Source organism: Thunnus albacares, chromosome 12 (assembly GCF_914725855.1).
Source record: "Thunnus albacares chromosome 12, fThuAlb1.1, whole genome shotgun sequence".
NCBI classification, from domain to species: Eukaryota; Metazoa; Chordata; class Actinopteri; order Scombriformes; family Scombridae; genus Thunnus; species Thunnus albacares.
Genome location: NC_058117.1, coordinates 12,917,175 through 12,934,335, shown reverse-complemented (window position 1 = coordinate 12,934,335; position 17,161 = coordinate 12,917,175). Strand labels below are relative to the sequence as shown.

The following is a 17,161-nucleotide window of genomic DNA, read 5'->3' as shown; positions in this document are numbered from 1 at the left end:
GCAGCATGTACAGCTTGCTGAAAGTTGACAAAAATAACAACTCTTACATCTGCATCTTTTCTAAGTTAGAAACCAGCAACTGCTATCAGGACCATAGCTACCAATTAGGATGCTAAGGACAATTAGCTTTTAACATTCTGTAGGAAGTTTATATCCTACAATTAAAATTTAACACTGATAGGCTGATTCTAGTTGTTTTATACTCAATAAAATTAGAATTTGACTACTTTTAAGCCAACAAATAACACAATACAGGATTCTCTCATTTGTTTGCCCACCTTATTCCTGGCTATGTGAAGGAAGCTTTATATACAATATGAACATTTAACTGAATGAATAAAATGTTTTAAAAAAAATCCAAATAATTAAAAAATAATGAATATGACTTTACTTGGAATGGCAGAGGGGACTTGACGTCAGTATTTTTACAATCTTGGCTTCAGCATTAAAGGATCCTTTAACTGTTGCCATGTCTGTGTTGACTGAAAATGACATTGAGTAGATGGTTACTGTTTGTCAGTCACTGCCTCCCCTGACAGAAATTAGTTCTCATATCAGACTGAATAATGACGTGAAATTAAAATGTAAGTCATTATCAGCCTAGCAGTCAGTGCTTTAAACTAAAATGTGCTGTTAATTGATACATAATGGGCCGATGAGAAAAATGATCAACATCCACTGCTGAGTTTACATTTTATACGCATTTGCTCTTGCATTACAAATGTTCTCCAGTGTCCCCATGACTCTCTTCCTAATCTAATAGGGTTGAAATGGAAGCTCATTTCCTTTCTTCTTCCTCCCTCTGTCTTCTTTCAGGCCTCCGCTGATTCGACCACCTCGTGTCTCAGAGCAGACACACGCACAAGTTCACTGCATGACCCAGAGCACACTCATGCTCCTCATTGTCTCTCTTGGCATTAATTCTCCACCCCACCATGCTGGAGAGTCGGTGTTATCTCGGATGGCAGAATACCCCAGGCCTCTCCCTTCTCCTCCTCTCCTCAGATATCCCAGTATGGTCTATTTCTGTCCCTGCGTCTCTCTCTGCTTTCAGCAAAGTGCCTCTGACGTCTCTCTCTGCACTAAACAGATGAGGGCTGTCAGTGATGGGTATTCAGCTGAAGATCCCACCGCAAACCACCAGAATTTAAATAATGCCTTTCCTCTTTTTTTTATTTTTTATTTTACCAGATTATGTTTCCCATCTCAATCACTTTTCTAGTAACAGAAGCGATAATAAGACAATGGTTGTATGATGAGTTTTCAAATGTTCCGTCTCCCTTTTCTCTAATTTAGATTCATTATAATGATGAGATGTTATTTTTATATACAAAAGCAATTAAGTAATGAGGCATCAATGAATATTGGGAGCGAGGGGAAGAGCTGGTGATGGAGTGTGAAAAGGGCAAAGGGGATAAGGAGTGGAGGGAACAGAAATGAGAAGCGGGGATTATTTACAAAATGAATCTCTGAAATTGCTGAGTCACAGGAAGAGTAAAGCTGCAGACCAGCTCTCTTTCTCCTGCTGTCTCTTCCTCACCCACAAGCCCCACACCAAGACACACAGCTTGTCCCCACCCCACCCTACTGCCACCGTCACCACCAAACACTCACTCTCTCTCTCTCTCTCACACACACACACACACACACACACACACACACACACACACAGCCAAAGAGAACGATGGGTGCAGGAAAGAGGATGAGGCATGTTGTTACTCCACAGCTACCCTGCGGTATCGTTATCAGCAGTGCTTTCATCATACGGACTCATGAAATCAAACCAGATCGCAGTAAACGGGAAAATAAAAATTCACCTATTTAAATCTAAAGCAAGAGTTTGGAGGCCTTGCAGTCAGATGATGACATGTAAGTGGACGCGTGTTTGACATCAGATCCTGATATGTTTTCAATGAACAGTATTGTCACAAATGGGCTTCACACTGTTGCAGGTTTCAGTAAGTATTCACTATTAAGAAGAAGAAGGTTGAAGATTTAATGCCGTTTTAACAGTCACAGCCTCTGGCCACAGATGGCATTTTGTAGAGCTCACCACATTGCTATTGCGCATATCTGCACTTTGTTTCCACAACATGCGCATGGGGATGCTATGAAATTTGCCCCCAATGGTCATGTCTTCCCATATGTTGTGCTGCAGCTATAAAACCTCTGACTCCGTATAAAAATCAGACTCACATGCTCCACTTACTGGAAAGTCACAGCCCTCTGGAGCAGAAATTAGTGTGTGCAAATCGGTGATTGGCAAAGCTTGATAATCCTATCTATTACACTGCTCAGTGGGCAGAAAGCATTTATTTGATTGGTCAAGATGGATTATATTTATAGTTGTACTTGCCAAGTATAGTGACTATATAACAACAGCAGCATATTGGGAGGAAACAACACTAGGTCAAAACCTATTACATGGCTGGACTGTGTATGAAACACTAGAGGGCCTTCAATTTCAAACAATGAATACAGGAAGTGGCGACACGTGGCGACACCCGGCCGAGGTGAGTATCGGTCAGTTGACTAATGAAGTTAACTTCATCACTCAGTCAGTGACTCACTCAGTCAGTCAGGGACAGACATTTATACTACTGTACATGCTGTACAACTATGACTTATATGTTTATTCAACTCAGTAACAATGGTCGTTTCATGCAGTTATAATACTTTAAATATTACTTTACATTAATTTAAAGTAGCTAAGTACCCTTACTCATATACTGCACATAAGCACAATTTTAAAGATCCCCTCCAGACATGTTTGAAGTTATATAAAAATAATCTGCTTTGAATAAAAATGTTTTGCTTGCTCTTTTCCACAAAAAAGATTAGTTAACTAGTTAAATTTTTTTTAAATTACATCTACTATTTCTTCCTCATTAAAACTTCCAGAAACTATGAATATGCAAATATTGTTGACTTCAAAAGTTTAACTGCTGGAACGAGAAGTCTCCTACTTCACTATAACGTTATTTTCAGTGTGTGTGCACTGGAGGCTGAAGTTTCCACATCACACTTGTGTAAGTTGCATACCAGCGCATGATTGGCTCCAAACTAGTTGTGATGTCACAAAACCTGCTCGTAGGTTCATGTCTTAAACTCAGATTTTTGGTGAGTACAGTGAAACTTTCCTCATTCACCAGATTAATTTGAAAACAGCTTTCACAGTCACAACATCACAGTCAGGTGACAATAAGAGAAAAATATTTTTCACTGCGGGTACTTAACTTGAGTATTTCCATTTAATACCTCACATTATAGAGAAAAATGTTGTACTTTTTACCCCACTATATTTATTTGAACAGCTTTAGTTAGAAGTTACGCTGGTCACAGGGTAATTGATCAGAAATTATAATAAATATATATTATTTATATTAGTATAACACTGAGGGACCTTTCTGCAGCATGAGTACTTTTGATACTTTAAGAACATTTTGCTGTTAAACTTACATACTTTAAGTGAGATTTTGAATGCAGAATTGCTGTTGAGTATTTTTACATTTCAGTATTTCAACATACACTCAATTAAGAGATCAGAATACTTCTTCCATTGCTTCAGCTTTACTCTGCTCTTTGTGAATTTTGTGATCATTTGTGTTTTGTTTTCTGAGATTTAAATACTTTAAAATACATTAGTTATTTATTATATTAATAATTGGCTGATGATTTTCTAAATACTCCAATCATGCCAGCTGCAATATTCAAAAAACAATTTGTTCATTTGTTAAATATCTGAATGTTTTCTGGTGTAGTTACTATCTACATATTAGTATATCAGCAGAAAAGCAACACTACTGCCCACACACATAATACAACCCTAGACACACACACAGCTGAGCTCCTATGGAATCAGCAATCAATCGACTGAGCAGCACCCCCTGCTGTCTGTGTAGCGGTGACAAGAAGAACACACACATCGTGAAACGCTGTGAAAACCCTAAAATATACCTGCAGAAACAGGGGAGAGGAGAGGAGAGGAGAGGAGAGGAGAGGAGAGGAGAGGAGAGGAGAGGAGAGGAGAGGAGAGGAGTCTGTTGTGATACAGTATGACTCAGGGCTATAAAGTCAGAGTGGGTTTATGCAGAGATTAAAGGATTGAAGAACAAGGGAGAGAAAGCGTGGGCAGACACAGAGAGTCCACTAGGAGTCCTGAGGTCTGCAGGAGAGACTACGGAGAGTAACACGGCACTGTTACCCAAAATGAAGTGGAATCAACATTTGATGCAGTAGCACTGGAAGGTGCAGTGATCAATATATTCAACACTGTTTATTATCTCAGTGGGGGAACACAAAGCTCAAATTGTTTAACGTGTGAGGAGTAAAAGGAGACACGTCTGTGTCCTCTGAGGCGGCTGCCTCACAGTGAATGAGGCTGTCCCGTAAGCAGACAGTGTCAGATTGCATCTCCACCAAAGCTACTCTGTCCTTCAATAACACAGATTCCTGTCGAAGTGTCCTTGAGCAAGACGCTACACCCTTCCCATTTACATCAGTCACTTGGGATAATAGACGCAAGTAAATGGACCTTCAAGTCAATTTGAAAAAGCAGATTTTCTCCAGAAAATCCAATATGACCAGCTTCATTTCCATTCATTTTAAACATTCTGATTTTTAAAAAATCAAAAACAATCAGTAAACAATATAAAGTCTACAATATTATAACAAAAATGTTCACTTTAGTGCCACATATATATGTTTTTTGTGTGATATGTACGTACAATTGCCATGTGGTACCTGGAAAGATTGTGGAGTGACTCAGCTAAGCTGAAAAAATATAAATTCTGATTTTAGTTTTAAAAAATTATATATCCACATATTTGTGTTTTTGAGGAGGAAAACAAAAAAAATATTACAAATAGGTGTGTTGCTGATCTTAAAGTGCTACAGTATAATCAATATTTCTGAAACAATGAATCAGATGACTACTTGTGTGGGAAAGAGGTTGCTCATAGTAACAAATCCACAGAGAAATATCACCTGACACAGCATTTCCCCACAGCTCAACGGTGCATTTTTAGCATCTTTCAGATCTTTTTTGTGATTTTCTAGCCTGCAACTTTAACTTTCTGTTTTGGTTTAGTCTGACTGCTCTCGTAAAAATAAGTTATTGCAGGTTTAAGGCCGACGGCACATCACATGCTTCAGTTTCCCGCTTACCTGAGTGAGTTGTAACACTTTTACACAAAGTGGTGTTCACAAACAAGCAGTAAAGTCTACATGGATAGCTAAGAGTAACAGATTAATGGCTGAAACGTCCTGCTTCTGCCACTCTATGTGGTTGTAGTATGAATTACCAAACCAATTACCAAACCTACTGAGAAAAAGAAAAAAGACCCACAAGCCATCAACAGCTCCACACAATCACTATATCTGGCCACAAATCCACTATGGCCACTGTGTTTCCTCTAGAATGAAATACTATTAAACAATCGTATGAAGACTTGGAACCTAACTCCATCTGATAGAGCTGTGGTGGTACATCGGACAAACAAGGAAGGGAACCATGGATTTATAACATATATACTAAAGGCTTTAATGTGTGGTACTAGACTAGCATATACAAAGGACTTTGGTTAGTGTAAGTATAATATGTATGACACAACTACCAAATACTATAGTATATAATATGAAAAGAGTGTATATTATTAAACCATGATGTACAGTGCTCTACATGTATGCTTCTTAAAGATTTTTCTAAATGGCCTGGCTCAGTTGATTGGGGTCAAGAGATTCAATGTCACACACAGGGGTACAAGAACACACACACACGCCCACCCACACTCACACACACACACACACACATACACACACACTCACACACACACACACACACACACACACACACACACACACACACACACACACACACACACACACACACACACGTGCTTGCATTCCTTTCTGGTTCTAGTGTTAATTAGAGTTGTGCATAAATGAAGGCAGATCTACTCCACCTCATTCTTGGGGTCAATTAGCTGTGACAGCAAGAGCTACACAATCCTAAGACCCAATTAATGAGAGGATTTACTTATTATCACACCGACATGATATAATTACATTGAAACATTTAGTGTTATGGGTAAGTGCTGGATGACAGATGCTACGGCTACCTTTAGCTGTCAGAAAGGATAATTGCTAATTATGCAGTTGGTGTTATTTTGGTGGTACTTTATTCATACTTTGTAGCATCAATAATTGTTATTCAAGACAGCCTTCTGACACTGGAAACTGGAAACACCAAACACTCCAACGTCCATGAAGTAAAAGTAAACCAGTAAATCTTGTTGGCACGCATGTTCGTGTGTTAGCTGTGGATGAGTTGAAGAATAGGTGAGAAAAACACCTCAGGGAGACCCCAACTGTCAACCTGACGATGCAGCACTTCATCATCACATATACTCCAAGATTAATTTATGCGCATGGAATCCAAAGGTGATTCATTCTCTCACTAGAAACACTGAATTTGGTCTTTGGGGATTTGAATTTATTGGGCTAAGTATATGAGGATGGGCTACCACAAGCCAAAGGCAGGTGTGCCCCCCTGTGAATCTCATTCCTAACTGTGAAGAAAATATATTTCCACACTTCTACATAGATGACATTTCTCCTGGGAAATATGCAGCCAAAGTATTGTTTGAAAACTGTGTTAAACATGTGAAAATAGTCTCAGCACTGAAGGGGAATTAGCTTTCACCAAAACATTAAGAAAACACAGGAATAACCAACTAAATGCATGTGTTCAAGTGTTGCTTTATATCCAGTGGCCTTACAGTCTCTGGAAACTCTTTACAAATCAAATTGAAATACTCAAGATACTCTATCCTCATGTTTGGTCTTGATTTGGCTCATAAGATTTTGCCAAACATGTTCATAATTGCTATTTTATCCTCAGAGAGGAAAGGTGAGCTGTGATCCAGACGGAGACAGAAGCCTGCTAATTAAAGCTGCTGAAAACAGTCATCAGCAGCACACTTCACTTTTAGCTCCAACACCCTTCTTCACACACACACACACACACACACACACACACACACACACACACACACACACACACACATAACAGTCAAGTTCAATTCAGCTGTAGACGCATGATACAGCCATGATATGCCATCCCTCTAAAGCTATCATAGTTCAGGTTGCATAGGGATGTTGCTAATAATAGAGATATCTAATCAATGGCCAAACACACACACACACACACACACACACACACACACACACACTAACCTTGGGCTGACTTTATGAGTCTACTATGCAATCTCCCTGCAATACTTGACAAAAACCATCAACAGCACTTCTCAGTGGGAGATCATTTATGTGGATGAGTGTGTGGATAATCTGTGTTTCTTCCATCCAGTCATAAAAAATGTAAGTGACAGATACCTGGAGGAGCTGGTTGGAAGGAGAGGAGGAGACCTCTATTTTTGGAGACGGTATTCTCACGGTATCCCAAGGGAGAGAGGGCCGCTGTGGGCTCCCCTCCTCAGATGGCAGCGTTGGAGAAAACTGCAAGAGACGAGCATCGGAAGATGTCAGTCAGACAGATGAGTGAACATATTTTGGGGCCTTGTGGCTGAGAAACAGCAACACACTCAGTTTAAATCAACACATTTGAGTGGCGAAGATGTGACTGCTGGGTTTGAGATGTGCTGAGTTGCAGGTTCGCTCCATACTTGCTTTTGCCCTGAAAACTGAGTGACCTCTACTGATTTACTGAACGCCTACTGTATGGCATCTTGGGACTAAATGTAACAAAAAGAAGAAGCCAGTCAGGTTCTCCAACATCCAGGTCTTTTCTGTTGCTGTGACAACAACAAGGACAAGAGAGGCAACCTTGGATGCCGGACAGCTTTGTGTCGATACAACACTGGCATTCTCATGAAGGCTGTCAGCTTACAGCGCAACAACACTGACTCACAGCTCACAGCATTTCCGTCTGTATCTGCAGAGTAGTTCACTCAACTTTTTTAAGGCAGATATAAATTATGATCAGAACCACAGCAAGGATTTTAAAAACCGAGATCATCAGCACACGTGCCCCCAAAACCCCTTTCATTCGCCTCAGAAATTTGGACCACACACTAAAAAGGTCTACATTTTTTTCTAATCGGTTCATATTTTGTGTTTTTAAAAACCAATTGTATTTACTTAAAATTACACTTAACTATTGAATTATACTCTCTGTGAAAGTGTGAAGGTCAAAATACAGTTTCTGAACCTTTGCCACATTGCCAGGAATACATTTCTGGGTACTAAATTCTTTATTTCTATTTGGATCAAGAGTTTTCAAATTTGAATACAATAAGTCTAACAATATTGAAATCAGCCTATGAAATACCCACAATGTGTAATTTTGTAATTGTAAAATGTACCTCTTAATTCCCAGGAAAATACAGAGGACATGACCTTAATGTCCTTAATAGTAGCTGCAGCTCTGATCCTGATCATATAAATGATAGTAAATATCAAAACAGACTGTTTGGATTGTTAATTCATTGGAAAGCCATTTATATTTATACTTAATTGTTTTCAAAAATGGGCTGCAGGCAAATGCATCATACTGTGCTGTTCAGTTTGGTCATAGAATATGTGTAATGTTTGGTAAATGGGTATTAGTATGTCAGAGAATTGACATTTCACACCAACAAGAGAGAAATAAACGTGAATGAATGGAATGATAAAGTTTTTTTTAAGGAATGGAACCATCATTAATTTAGGATGTGTGTATAATCACTGCTGACAGGAGGTGAAGGTTTATGCACTCTATTTATTCACTTCAGGTGAGTCATACACACGCAGGTGGTTTGGCACAAGATAAAAGCAAAAGCTTTCACCCTGAAAAAGCTGTCAGACAAGCACCCAAGGGTACTGCATCTTTCACTCTCTACACTAGTCATTCCATCATCTCAAGTCTTTTAATAGAGCCAGTGGCAGAGAGTTTGTGTTTAGTGTGACATCTTGTGGCAGATATTAGCATTTCAGCCTAAAAAAAACACCCACCTTCCTTTTTTCAGTGCTCTGTCTTGATAGCGAACAGTCAAAATGTTGTTGATATGAAAGTACTTCTTATGGTGTATATATACACTTTAGCAGTTTAGCTATTCTGCCCATATTGGCTACCGCAAAACCCATATCAATTGTGTGATTTTAAGCTAAAATAATTATTTTAAATTCATAAATTGGCTTTTAGTTTTCAATAAAGATACACATTGAGGGGTTATAACCTACATCAGATTAAAAAGTGTTAGCGGAATGTAATTTAAACTTAAAATTTAATTTAAAAGAAGAAGAAAAACATTTTAGCCGAGCTAGGCTATATTGATTACCTTCAATAACTTGCTTTTTAAAACTTGCTTCCTCTAGCTCTGTCTGTGACTGTAATATTTTTATTTTGGTGTTAAGGGGATAAAAAAAATAGTGGAAATTTGCAGTAGTCAACGATTAAACTTAAAAAAAACAAACAAACAGTGGCATTAACATGTGGTGAATGATGGGGAATGTAGTTTTAAAACTTTCGTTGCTTCAACATAATCACAAACAACGAAAAGGGAAAAAATATTGTTAATATGAATATCAAGTAATTCATAATATAACATGTATACATTAAACACAGGACTATGTAAACGTGGTCACTTTGCACCAGAGTTGTTAGTGGTTGAACTAAATTGACAGGAAATACATGAAACTGACTTCAAGTCCCAGAATGCTTTGAGAGCTCTGACGTCCTTCTGGTAGTTGTAGTCCACATCAGGGTCGTTTCCGTGTATTTAGCCTACGTTAGGTGGTGGAATCTGCTCTGCAAAGACAAACACATGTGAAATTATTGATCAGGTAGGGCAAACAGTTTATTCTGGCGGCTTCCGCCTATTGAGCTTATCGAGCACATTAAAAATGTAAATTAATTTCTGAAAGTCAGTCCTTATTTTACCCGTTAATTTCAGTTTCAACCAGGGTGCAAAATCAGCGCTTACATGGCGATGCATTTCCTTTTGTTCAGTTAGCTTATGTGTAGAAATGCAGGAGCCAAATTCTCAGAATTGTGACTCATTTAAGGTAAACAGAGACTGAAAGGACTCATTAATGTTATTAAGCTACATGGCTACCTACTATTTTAAGACAGACTGTTGCAACACATTTTCGACGACACTCGACTCGTTGACATTTATTCAGCTAGCCTCGGTGAAGTTAGACATTTATTAGCCATATAGTTAGCTGTGTAAATATATAACCTGTAGTCTGTGTTAGCATCGAGCTATGCTAGTTAGCAGTAGCATTGGGCTTGTCGCAGTTTTGTTGTTTACATCCGGTAATGCGGGTCTGTTGGCTAATTTGCATGACTGTGGTTGATTGAGTTCAGGGCAGCAGACCCGCTGGGTACAGAACTAAGTGTGGATCATTGTACTGTTAAAATATTTTTATTAAGATGTGAAGTTAGTGAGGAGTGAAGGGTCCTGTCATTATCACTAACTGAGTGTCTTTTGTGTTTCACAGGGTTGTGTGAATTTATGGAAACATGTCAAAGAAACGGGGCAGGTAGGCTCACCAAGCCAGTCTTACCTACAGTACATTACAGTGAACCTCAGTATACTTATCTATGATCCACCACCAGCAGGAACACACAGTAATCTGCTCTGTAAACAAACCCCCTACAAAGCTAATAACTTCTATTAACAACTTTAATCCTAAAGTTTCCAGCATCCCTCTTAAATTTAACCTCAGCCTCAGTGGTGTCAAACTGCCTTAAAACATTCATATTTCATTGAATAGATTTTTTTGTAATGCCATTTACACTATGTTGTGACCAGTTCTTTGGAATCAATTAATCTGCTGATTGGCATATGGCTGATAGCATTGTCTATAAAATGTAAGATAATAGTGAAAAATTAGTCCATCGCGATGTCTTCAAATTTCTTGTTTTGTCTGAACAATGGTCCTAATCCCAAAGACATTTAGTTAACTGTCATGTATAACACAGAAAAACCTAAAATCCTCACATTTGAGAAGCTGCAACCAACAAATGTTTATCATTCTTGCTTAAATGACTAAAACAATTATTCAGTTGTCAGAATAGTTGACAATTACTTTTCTGTTGATCGACTAATTGATTGTCGTTGTAGCTCTATTCACAATGAATGGCTAGCACCGACCTGTCTGCACTACAGTTAGAAGACAACACTTGTGAAGTTACCCTGCCATGTTTATATTAATAATGACTTGTCTAGAAGCACTAAAGTCTTCATTAGTAGTACCTATGACAGAAATGTGTTTATCTGTAGCTTAAAAAAGATCATCACACTGTAGATCTCCAACTCATTTTAATACTAATATGCTGACAGGAAGCGTAGCAGTGAAGAGCTGAGTGAGAGTTCGGCGTCGACCCTGAGCCCAGATCCCGACAACCTGCTGGGCCGCAGGATCCAGCACACCTGGAGGGAGAAGGGTAACGTGACCAAGTGGAAAGGCACGGTCCTGGAGCGCCTAACCGTTAACAGCTCCCTCTACATGGTCAAATACGATGGCTTTGACTGCGTCTATGGCATCGAGCTGTTCAAAGACAATCGGGTGTCCAACCTCCAGGTGTTGTCAGAGAAAGTCGGTGAGTGTCACAGCATCCATCTCTAATCATGGATATATTTTGACTTTTTACCAGATATGCCTGCAATGTAAAAACTTAAACTAAACTGTATGTTGAATCATTTTTTATTAAAGTAATTGGTTATAGAAACACTTGAGTCTTGAGACACTAATTATATCTAATACATGAGTCAATAATTTAATTTAATTAAGAATGTCTAATATGATAAAGAGCTGAACTAAGCACAACTGATTGTCTGTCAAGGATTTTTGCAGATTTTATTGGTGCTTTGTCTGCAGTGTCAGATAATAATATTTGAATGTCCCAGTATGCTTTATCATCTGGGATCTATAAAAAAAAAAGTCTGGTTAATAGGCGTATCAAAGTGTCTTGTCCTTCCCGCAGTGAATAATAAGATCAAGGTGCCTCCTGGGGCAGAGGAGCTGGTGGGCCGAGCTGTGGAACATCTGTTTGAAAAGGAGGACGGTGAGAAAAACGAGTGGCGAGGCATGGTGCTGTCCCGAGCCCCCATCATGACCCACTGGTATTATATCACCTACGAGAAGGACCCAGTGCTGTACATGTACCAGCTGTGGGATGATTACAAGGACGGAGATCTACGTGTGCTGCCTGAGTCAGGTACCATATATAGAGCTTTATTGTTTATGCGCATAAAACCATCAATGTTTCATATGTCAGATGCTCCTGGAAAGGTGGGAGGAAGAGAACATGACAAATTTACATAGTCAGTATTAAAACACTTCAGTGTCTCTGCCTTGTTTCTGCTTTATTTAAAAGTAAGAATCCATTTTGTAACGAGCACTCAGGTCTTATCACAAAGAGACTAGTACTATCTTGGAGGAAACTAGGCTAAACGCTTATATAAACTGGGGCAAGCATATTGTAGATGATTTACTACCTTAAAGGATTTGGCTGGCATTTTCTGTATTTTTCTTATAGTCAACAAATCTCATGCGCAGAGTCAAACCAACAATGAATTCATCTTACATACAATACTTACATTGTATGTGTATCCAAAGCCTTATTTATCATATTCCTCTGTGCCATAAGCCTCTGTTGTTGTCCAAAAACTATTAAAAACTCATCAGTGTGCCACACTGCTTTGACATGCTTCCTCATGAAGATTGTGATCACGGTAGTTTGTTTAGGAACGGCTCCAAAAACTAACTAACAAATCTCACAGGCAGAGCCAAACCAGCAATGAACTGATCCTACTTACAAGTACTGTGTGTGTGTAGTGTATACGGTGGTTTGTTTAGAAACAGCTCCAAAGAGTAATAACAACGATAAGATTGGCGCTCTCACAAGAGTAGTTCCTTGTACAGCAGATGCCACTGTGCATGCGTGAGAATGCGGTTTAGTTTACATAGCTTTTCTAGCTTGTTGTGCTACACATCACAAGCTCTTGACTTTGTACTTCATTTTAAATTTCTCAAAGAAGTTCAGTCTAAAGTCAAGAGGTTGTGGTATGTAGCACAACAAGCTAGCGAAGCTCTGTAAACAGAACTGCATTCCTGTGCAGGTGTAGTGGCGCCTGCTCTACAAGGAACTTCTCTTCTGAGACTGACAGTCTTATCGCTGGTATTACTCTTTGGAGCTGTTTCTAAACAAACCACCGTATACACTACACACGCAGTACTTGTAAGTAGGATCAGTTCATTGCTGGTTTGGCTCTGCATGTGAGCTTTGTTGACAACAAGAAAAAAATAGGAAATCACGAGGTATATCCTTTATCCATGCGTTTTTAATAAATGTTTAAACTTTGACTGGCTGGTCTTATTCAGTCTTTCTCTACCTTATCTTATTGTTTATCTGTCCTTAACACAGAAAACAAACACCTGCTGCCAGCTGACAGAAAGCCGGGTGAGGAGCCGGAGAGCCTTGTGGGTAAACAGGTGGAGTACGTCACAGATAATGGTCTGAAGAGGACGGGATTGGTCATCTACCAGGTTCCAGCTAAGCCCACGGTATACTACATCAAATATGATGATGATGTCCACATCCACGTCTACGACCTGGTGAAGACCACCTAGTACTGACTGTCCCGTCTCGTCTTCAGCTGACGGCTTATCTTCGTGCCGACCAGTCGTTACCTGTTCTAGTGTTACAGATTTTTCTTCTCCCTCAATGGGAGGCGATGTGCCGAAGATCAAAAGCCCCGTCTTGTTTTTTTGTTTTTTGTTTTTTGGCTCCCAGAGGTTTTATTTTTCGTTCTCTCATTACAAGACTTCTAGGTTTTTGATTCTCAATTTTAAGTTGACCTTAATGTATGACTCTTAGGTCCTCTTCAGTGTAAATAAAGCAGGTCTGAGACCAGCTGTATAGCCCAGCAGATGAAATGGAGCTAGAGGTTTGTTTTGATTAAATCACACTTGTATAGTGCAACTTTCAAACTCCAAATTCATACTTTTTGTAAACAACACTTAAGACTAAAAGAATCCGCTTTCTTACCTATACCTCTGTGTTTTACTTGTATTTCATTTCACTTTTATATGCCTGTGCTATTTATTTCATCTGGAATATCTGGCTGTGCTGCTGGTGACATTTTGGCAAAACTTGTCTGCTGTGCTTTATATGTGTCACTGGGTACGCCTCAGTTTGTTGAATCTAGAAGTAATATTCATTTGACCAGTGTGCTGATTTTACATCACAGTGAACTCAGATTTCAGTTAAAGTGTATAGGCATCGATGAGACTCGACTGTGTCTCACTTCATGGATATAAACCACAGATTATTCTAAAAAGTCATGTATCATATTTCTGTTTCAACATGTAAACTGCAAGTTTTCTACATTATAATAATATATCAGAAAATTCCGATGTTTATGTCAAGTTGTTTCAACGGTGTTTGTGCTACACACTATTTATGTAGTTTAAATTGGCTACAGACATTGTTTAGTATTTTGAACTGAAGTCTTTATTTGCCAAAACTGAATGATGTGATATGATATATTCAGGCCTCAAAATATTATTCATTGTGACCCTAAATATGTTTTGTTCTGTAAATATAATCTGAAACATTTTTATGAACGTTAAACAAAGATGCTTGAAAATTATTTTCATGTCCAGTTATTGTTGACAGCTGTTTGCGTTGCAGTGGATAAATTATATGTGGTTCCATCATGTGAATTAGGGTGTGAGCAGTAACACATTCATTTAGATTTAACCAAATAGTAAACACATTTTATCAGATAAGGAACAAGAGCAACTCCTGATAAATTATTTATTTAAGCTCTTCAAATGACCAATGAAAAGCTTAAAAGTTGGATCTTAATATATAATATATGATTAATTAGCATACTGTTCTTAATCTGTTATGAAATGTTGAGCATATTTTGACCCTGTAATTGGGCTGTTTTCCTTTACATAATGACATCCATCACTTTAAAGCTACAATCCAAGGACCTGACCTTATGACCTCTGTTGTTACATCTTTAACTATTTATTGCTGATACAGCAGTGACAGAATGTGTGAATGCCAGTCTTTATACAGTTATATGAGCTGAGAAATGTCTCATCTTGACCTCCCTAAACACAGTGAATTCTTTAAAACGTGAATGGACTCACAAATTTTGACAAAAATGTTACTTCAATCCAGTGCTAGTTTTTCAAAAGAACACATTTTCACCTTTCAAATGTAGTGGTGAAAACAACTTTCAAAGATATGTGAGTAAAATGTTTAAAGGTTTTAATTTTTAAAGTTAAAATAGATGCTACCTTCTACTCTAAAGCTTAATAAAAGCTAAATGCTATGTCCACAATGTATAGCTGATGTTTACCATGTTCACCATCGTGGTTTAGTGTGTTAGCTTGCTAACATTTGCTAATTAACTAAACACAAAGTACAACTGAGACTGGTGGGGATGTCAATAGTTTTGCAAGTATTTGGCCATAAACCAAAGTACAGGACAAATTTTCAAATAAAGTTTTTACCTGATGATGGTGCTAGAGGAAAAGTTAAAGTCCCCCTCCACTCGAAAATGTGTTTTTCTTCCTTCGGTTGGATGTTTGAGCTTCACTGTGCAGAATGATGTATGTGCAGAGTTTGACACTAGAAGTTTTCACATGCATCTGCTGAAGGAAAGTTTCTCACTGAAAATACGAGTTTAAGGTGTGAACCTCCGAGCATGATTTGTGACATCACAACTAGTTTGGAGCCAATAATGGTCCAGTATACAGTTTACACAAGTGTGATGTGGAAACTTGAAGCCTCCAGTGAACAAACACTGAGAACGGACTTTCCAGTGAAGTAGGAGACATCTTGTGTGTGGAAATGAACAATATTTGCATATTTATATATTCTGTATTTTTCAATAAGGGAGAAGGACGAGAAGTCATTTTAAGGGGTTTTGATGGGGTCATTGTACTTTTTTCTGTGGAAAAACCATAGTATTTTTACTTCTTAAAACATGTCTGGAAGGAATCTAAGGGATCACCAAAGTCCCAAACCGCAACCTCAACCTCATGGTGGTGCCAGAAGGAAAGTCAGGGGATCACTAAACTCATTAGAGACCATGAATGTCAAAAGGTCATAGCAGTCTATTAAATAGTTGTTGATATTTCGGTCTGGACCAAAGTGGTGGACAGACTGACCAACACAGTCATCCCTACTGCCGTGCCGCTTGCGTGGCTAAAAAGTCAAGTTACTAACACGATAAAGTTAAACTCAACATTTCCTTCTAGTTGCGCTGCTTCACTTTTTTGGAGCCCATTTAAATTAGATTCTTGATTAGCATCTGCACTTAAAGGCCAATAAAATCAGAGGAAAAGAAGCTTGTGATTAATGCTGTAGATGATTCAAGATCAGCATAATTTAAATGTCTGTTTCATCTTAAAGCAATAGACACTTGTGTTAGCTAAACATTAACATACTCCTTAATGACTACTTTCTCATCATTAGTTGTGCCCCATAAGGTGAGCTATTAAAGATGCAGCACGTGTTTGTCTGTGCAAATGTCCTCTGTTATGAGATGAAAAGCTTTCTCCTATTTTCTGTACCTGGTGAAATAACATAAAGACTATCATGAGATCACATAATTAGTCCTGATTGCTTGTTATTTGCTACTATTTGTTTAATGGTGTCATGCTGGTGTTTGAAATCATTCAACACCCACAAATGATATTAGAGGTGACCCCTGCTCAGATATTTGCAATTATTTAATGCCAAACAATCTGCCATGAGGTGCAGCTTATATCTGATATCCATGTAGCAGGGTTATCTGTGTCTTTACATCAAATGTCAGCTGCAGCTTTGATGAGAGGACATGTTGTCTCCTGATTCCTGCTCGTCCTGACCACACATGTAGCCACATGCTTACTGATGACTGCAGTCAGACCCTTCATCCTTCAGAGTCACTCCGAGGTGCCAGGGTGCTGGTGGTGACGGGTGCCAGTACAGCCATCGGGGAACAGTTGGCATACCATCACACCAGGCTCGGTGCCCAGATAGTAATAATGATGAGGAGGGAACACATGCATTGCACAAGGTCTGCACTCTTGAGAATGTGTCTGATGCAGTTTATTACCTGTTGTGCACTTCCTTTTACACATCCATCAG

At 38.7% G+C, this 17,161-nt stretch overlaps 1 protein-coding gene across 2 annotated transcripts; it reads left to right on the top strand.

Annotated features, from left to right (window-relative positions):
- The first annotated feature begins 9,728 nt into the window (after positions 1-9,728).
- Positions 9,729-14,660, top strand: LOC122994235 (spindlin-Z-like). Of its 2 annotated transcripts, none has more exons than XM_044368811.1 (5): positions 9,729-9,840; positions 10,501-10,542; positions 11,346-11,605; positions 11,990-12,223; positions 13,433-14,660. In XM_044368811.1, the coding sequence occupies exons 2-5, from the start codon at positions 10,523-10,525 to the stop codon at positions 13,636-13,638; spliced, it is 720 nt and encodes a 239-aa protein (XP_044224746.1). In that variant the 5' UTR covers positions 9,729-9,840; positions 10,501-10,522; the 3' UTR covers positions 13,639-14,660. The 2 variants fall into 2 exon arrangements, with proteins under 2 accessions (XP_044224746.1, XP_044224747.1); XM_044368812.1 differs by lacking the exon at positions 9,729-9,840 and adding an exon at positions 9,877-10,062.
- The last annotated feature ends 2,501 nt before the right edge of the window (positions 14,661-17,161 follow it).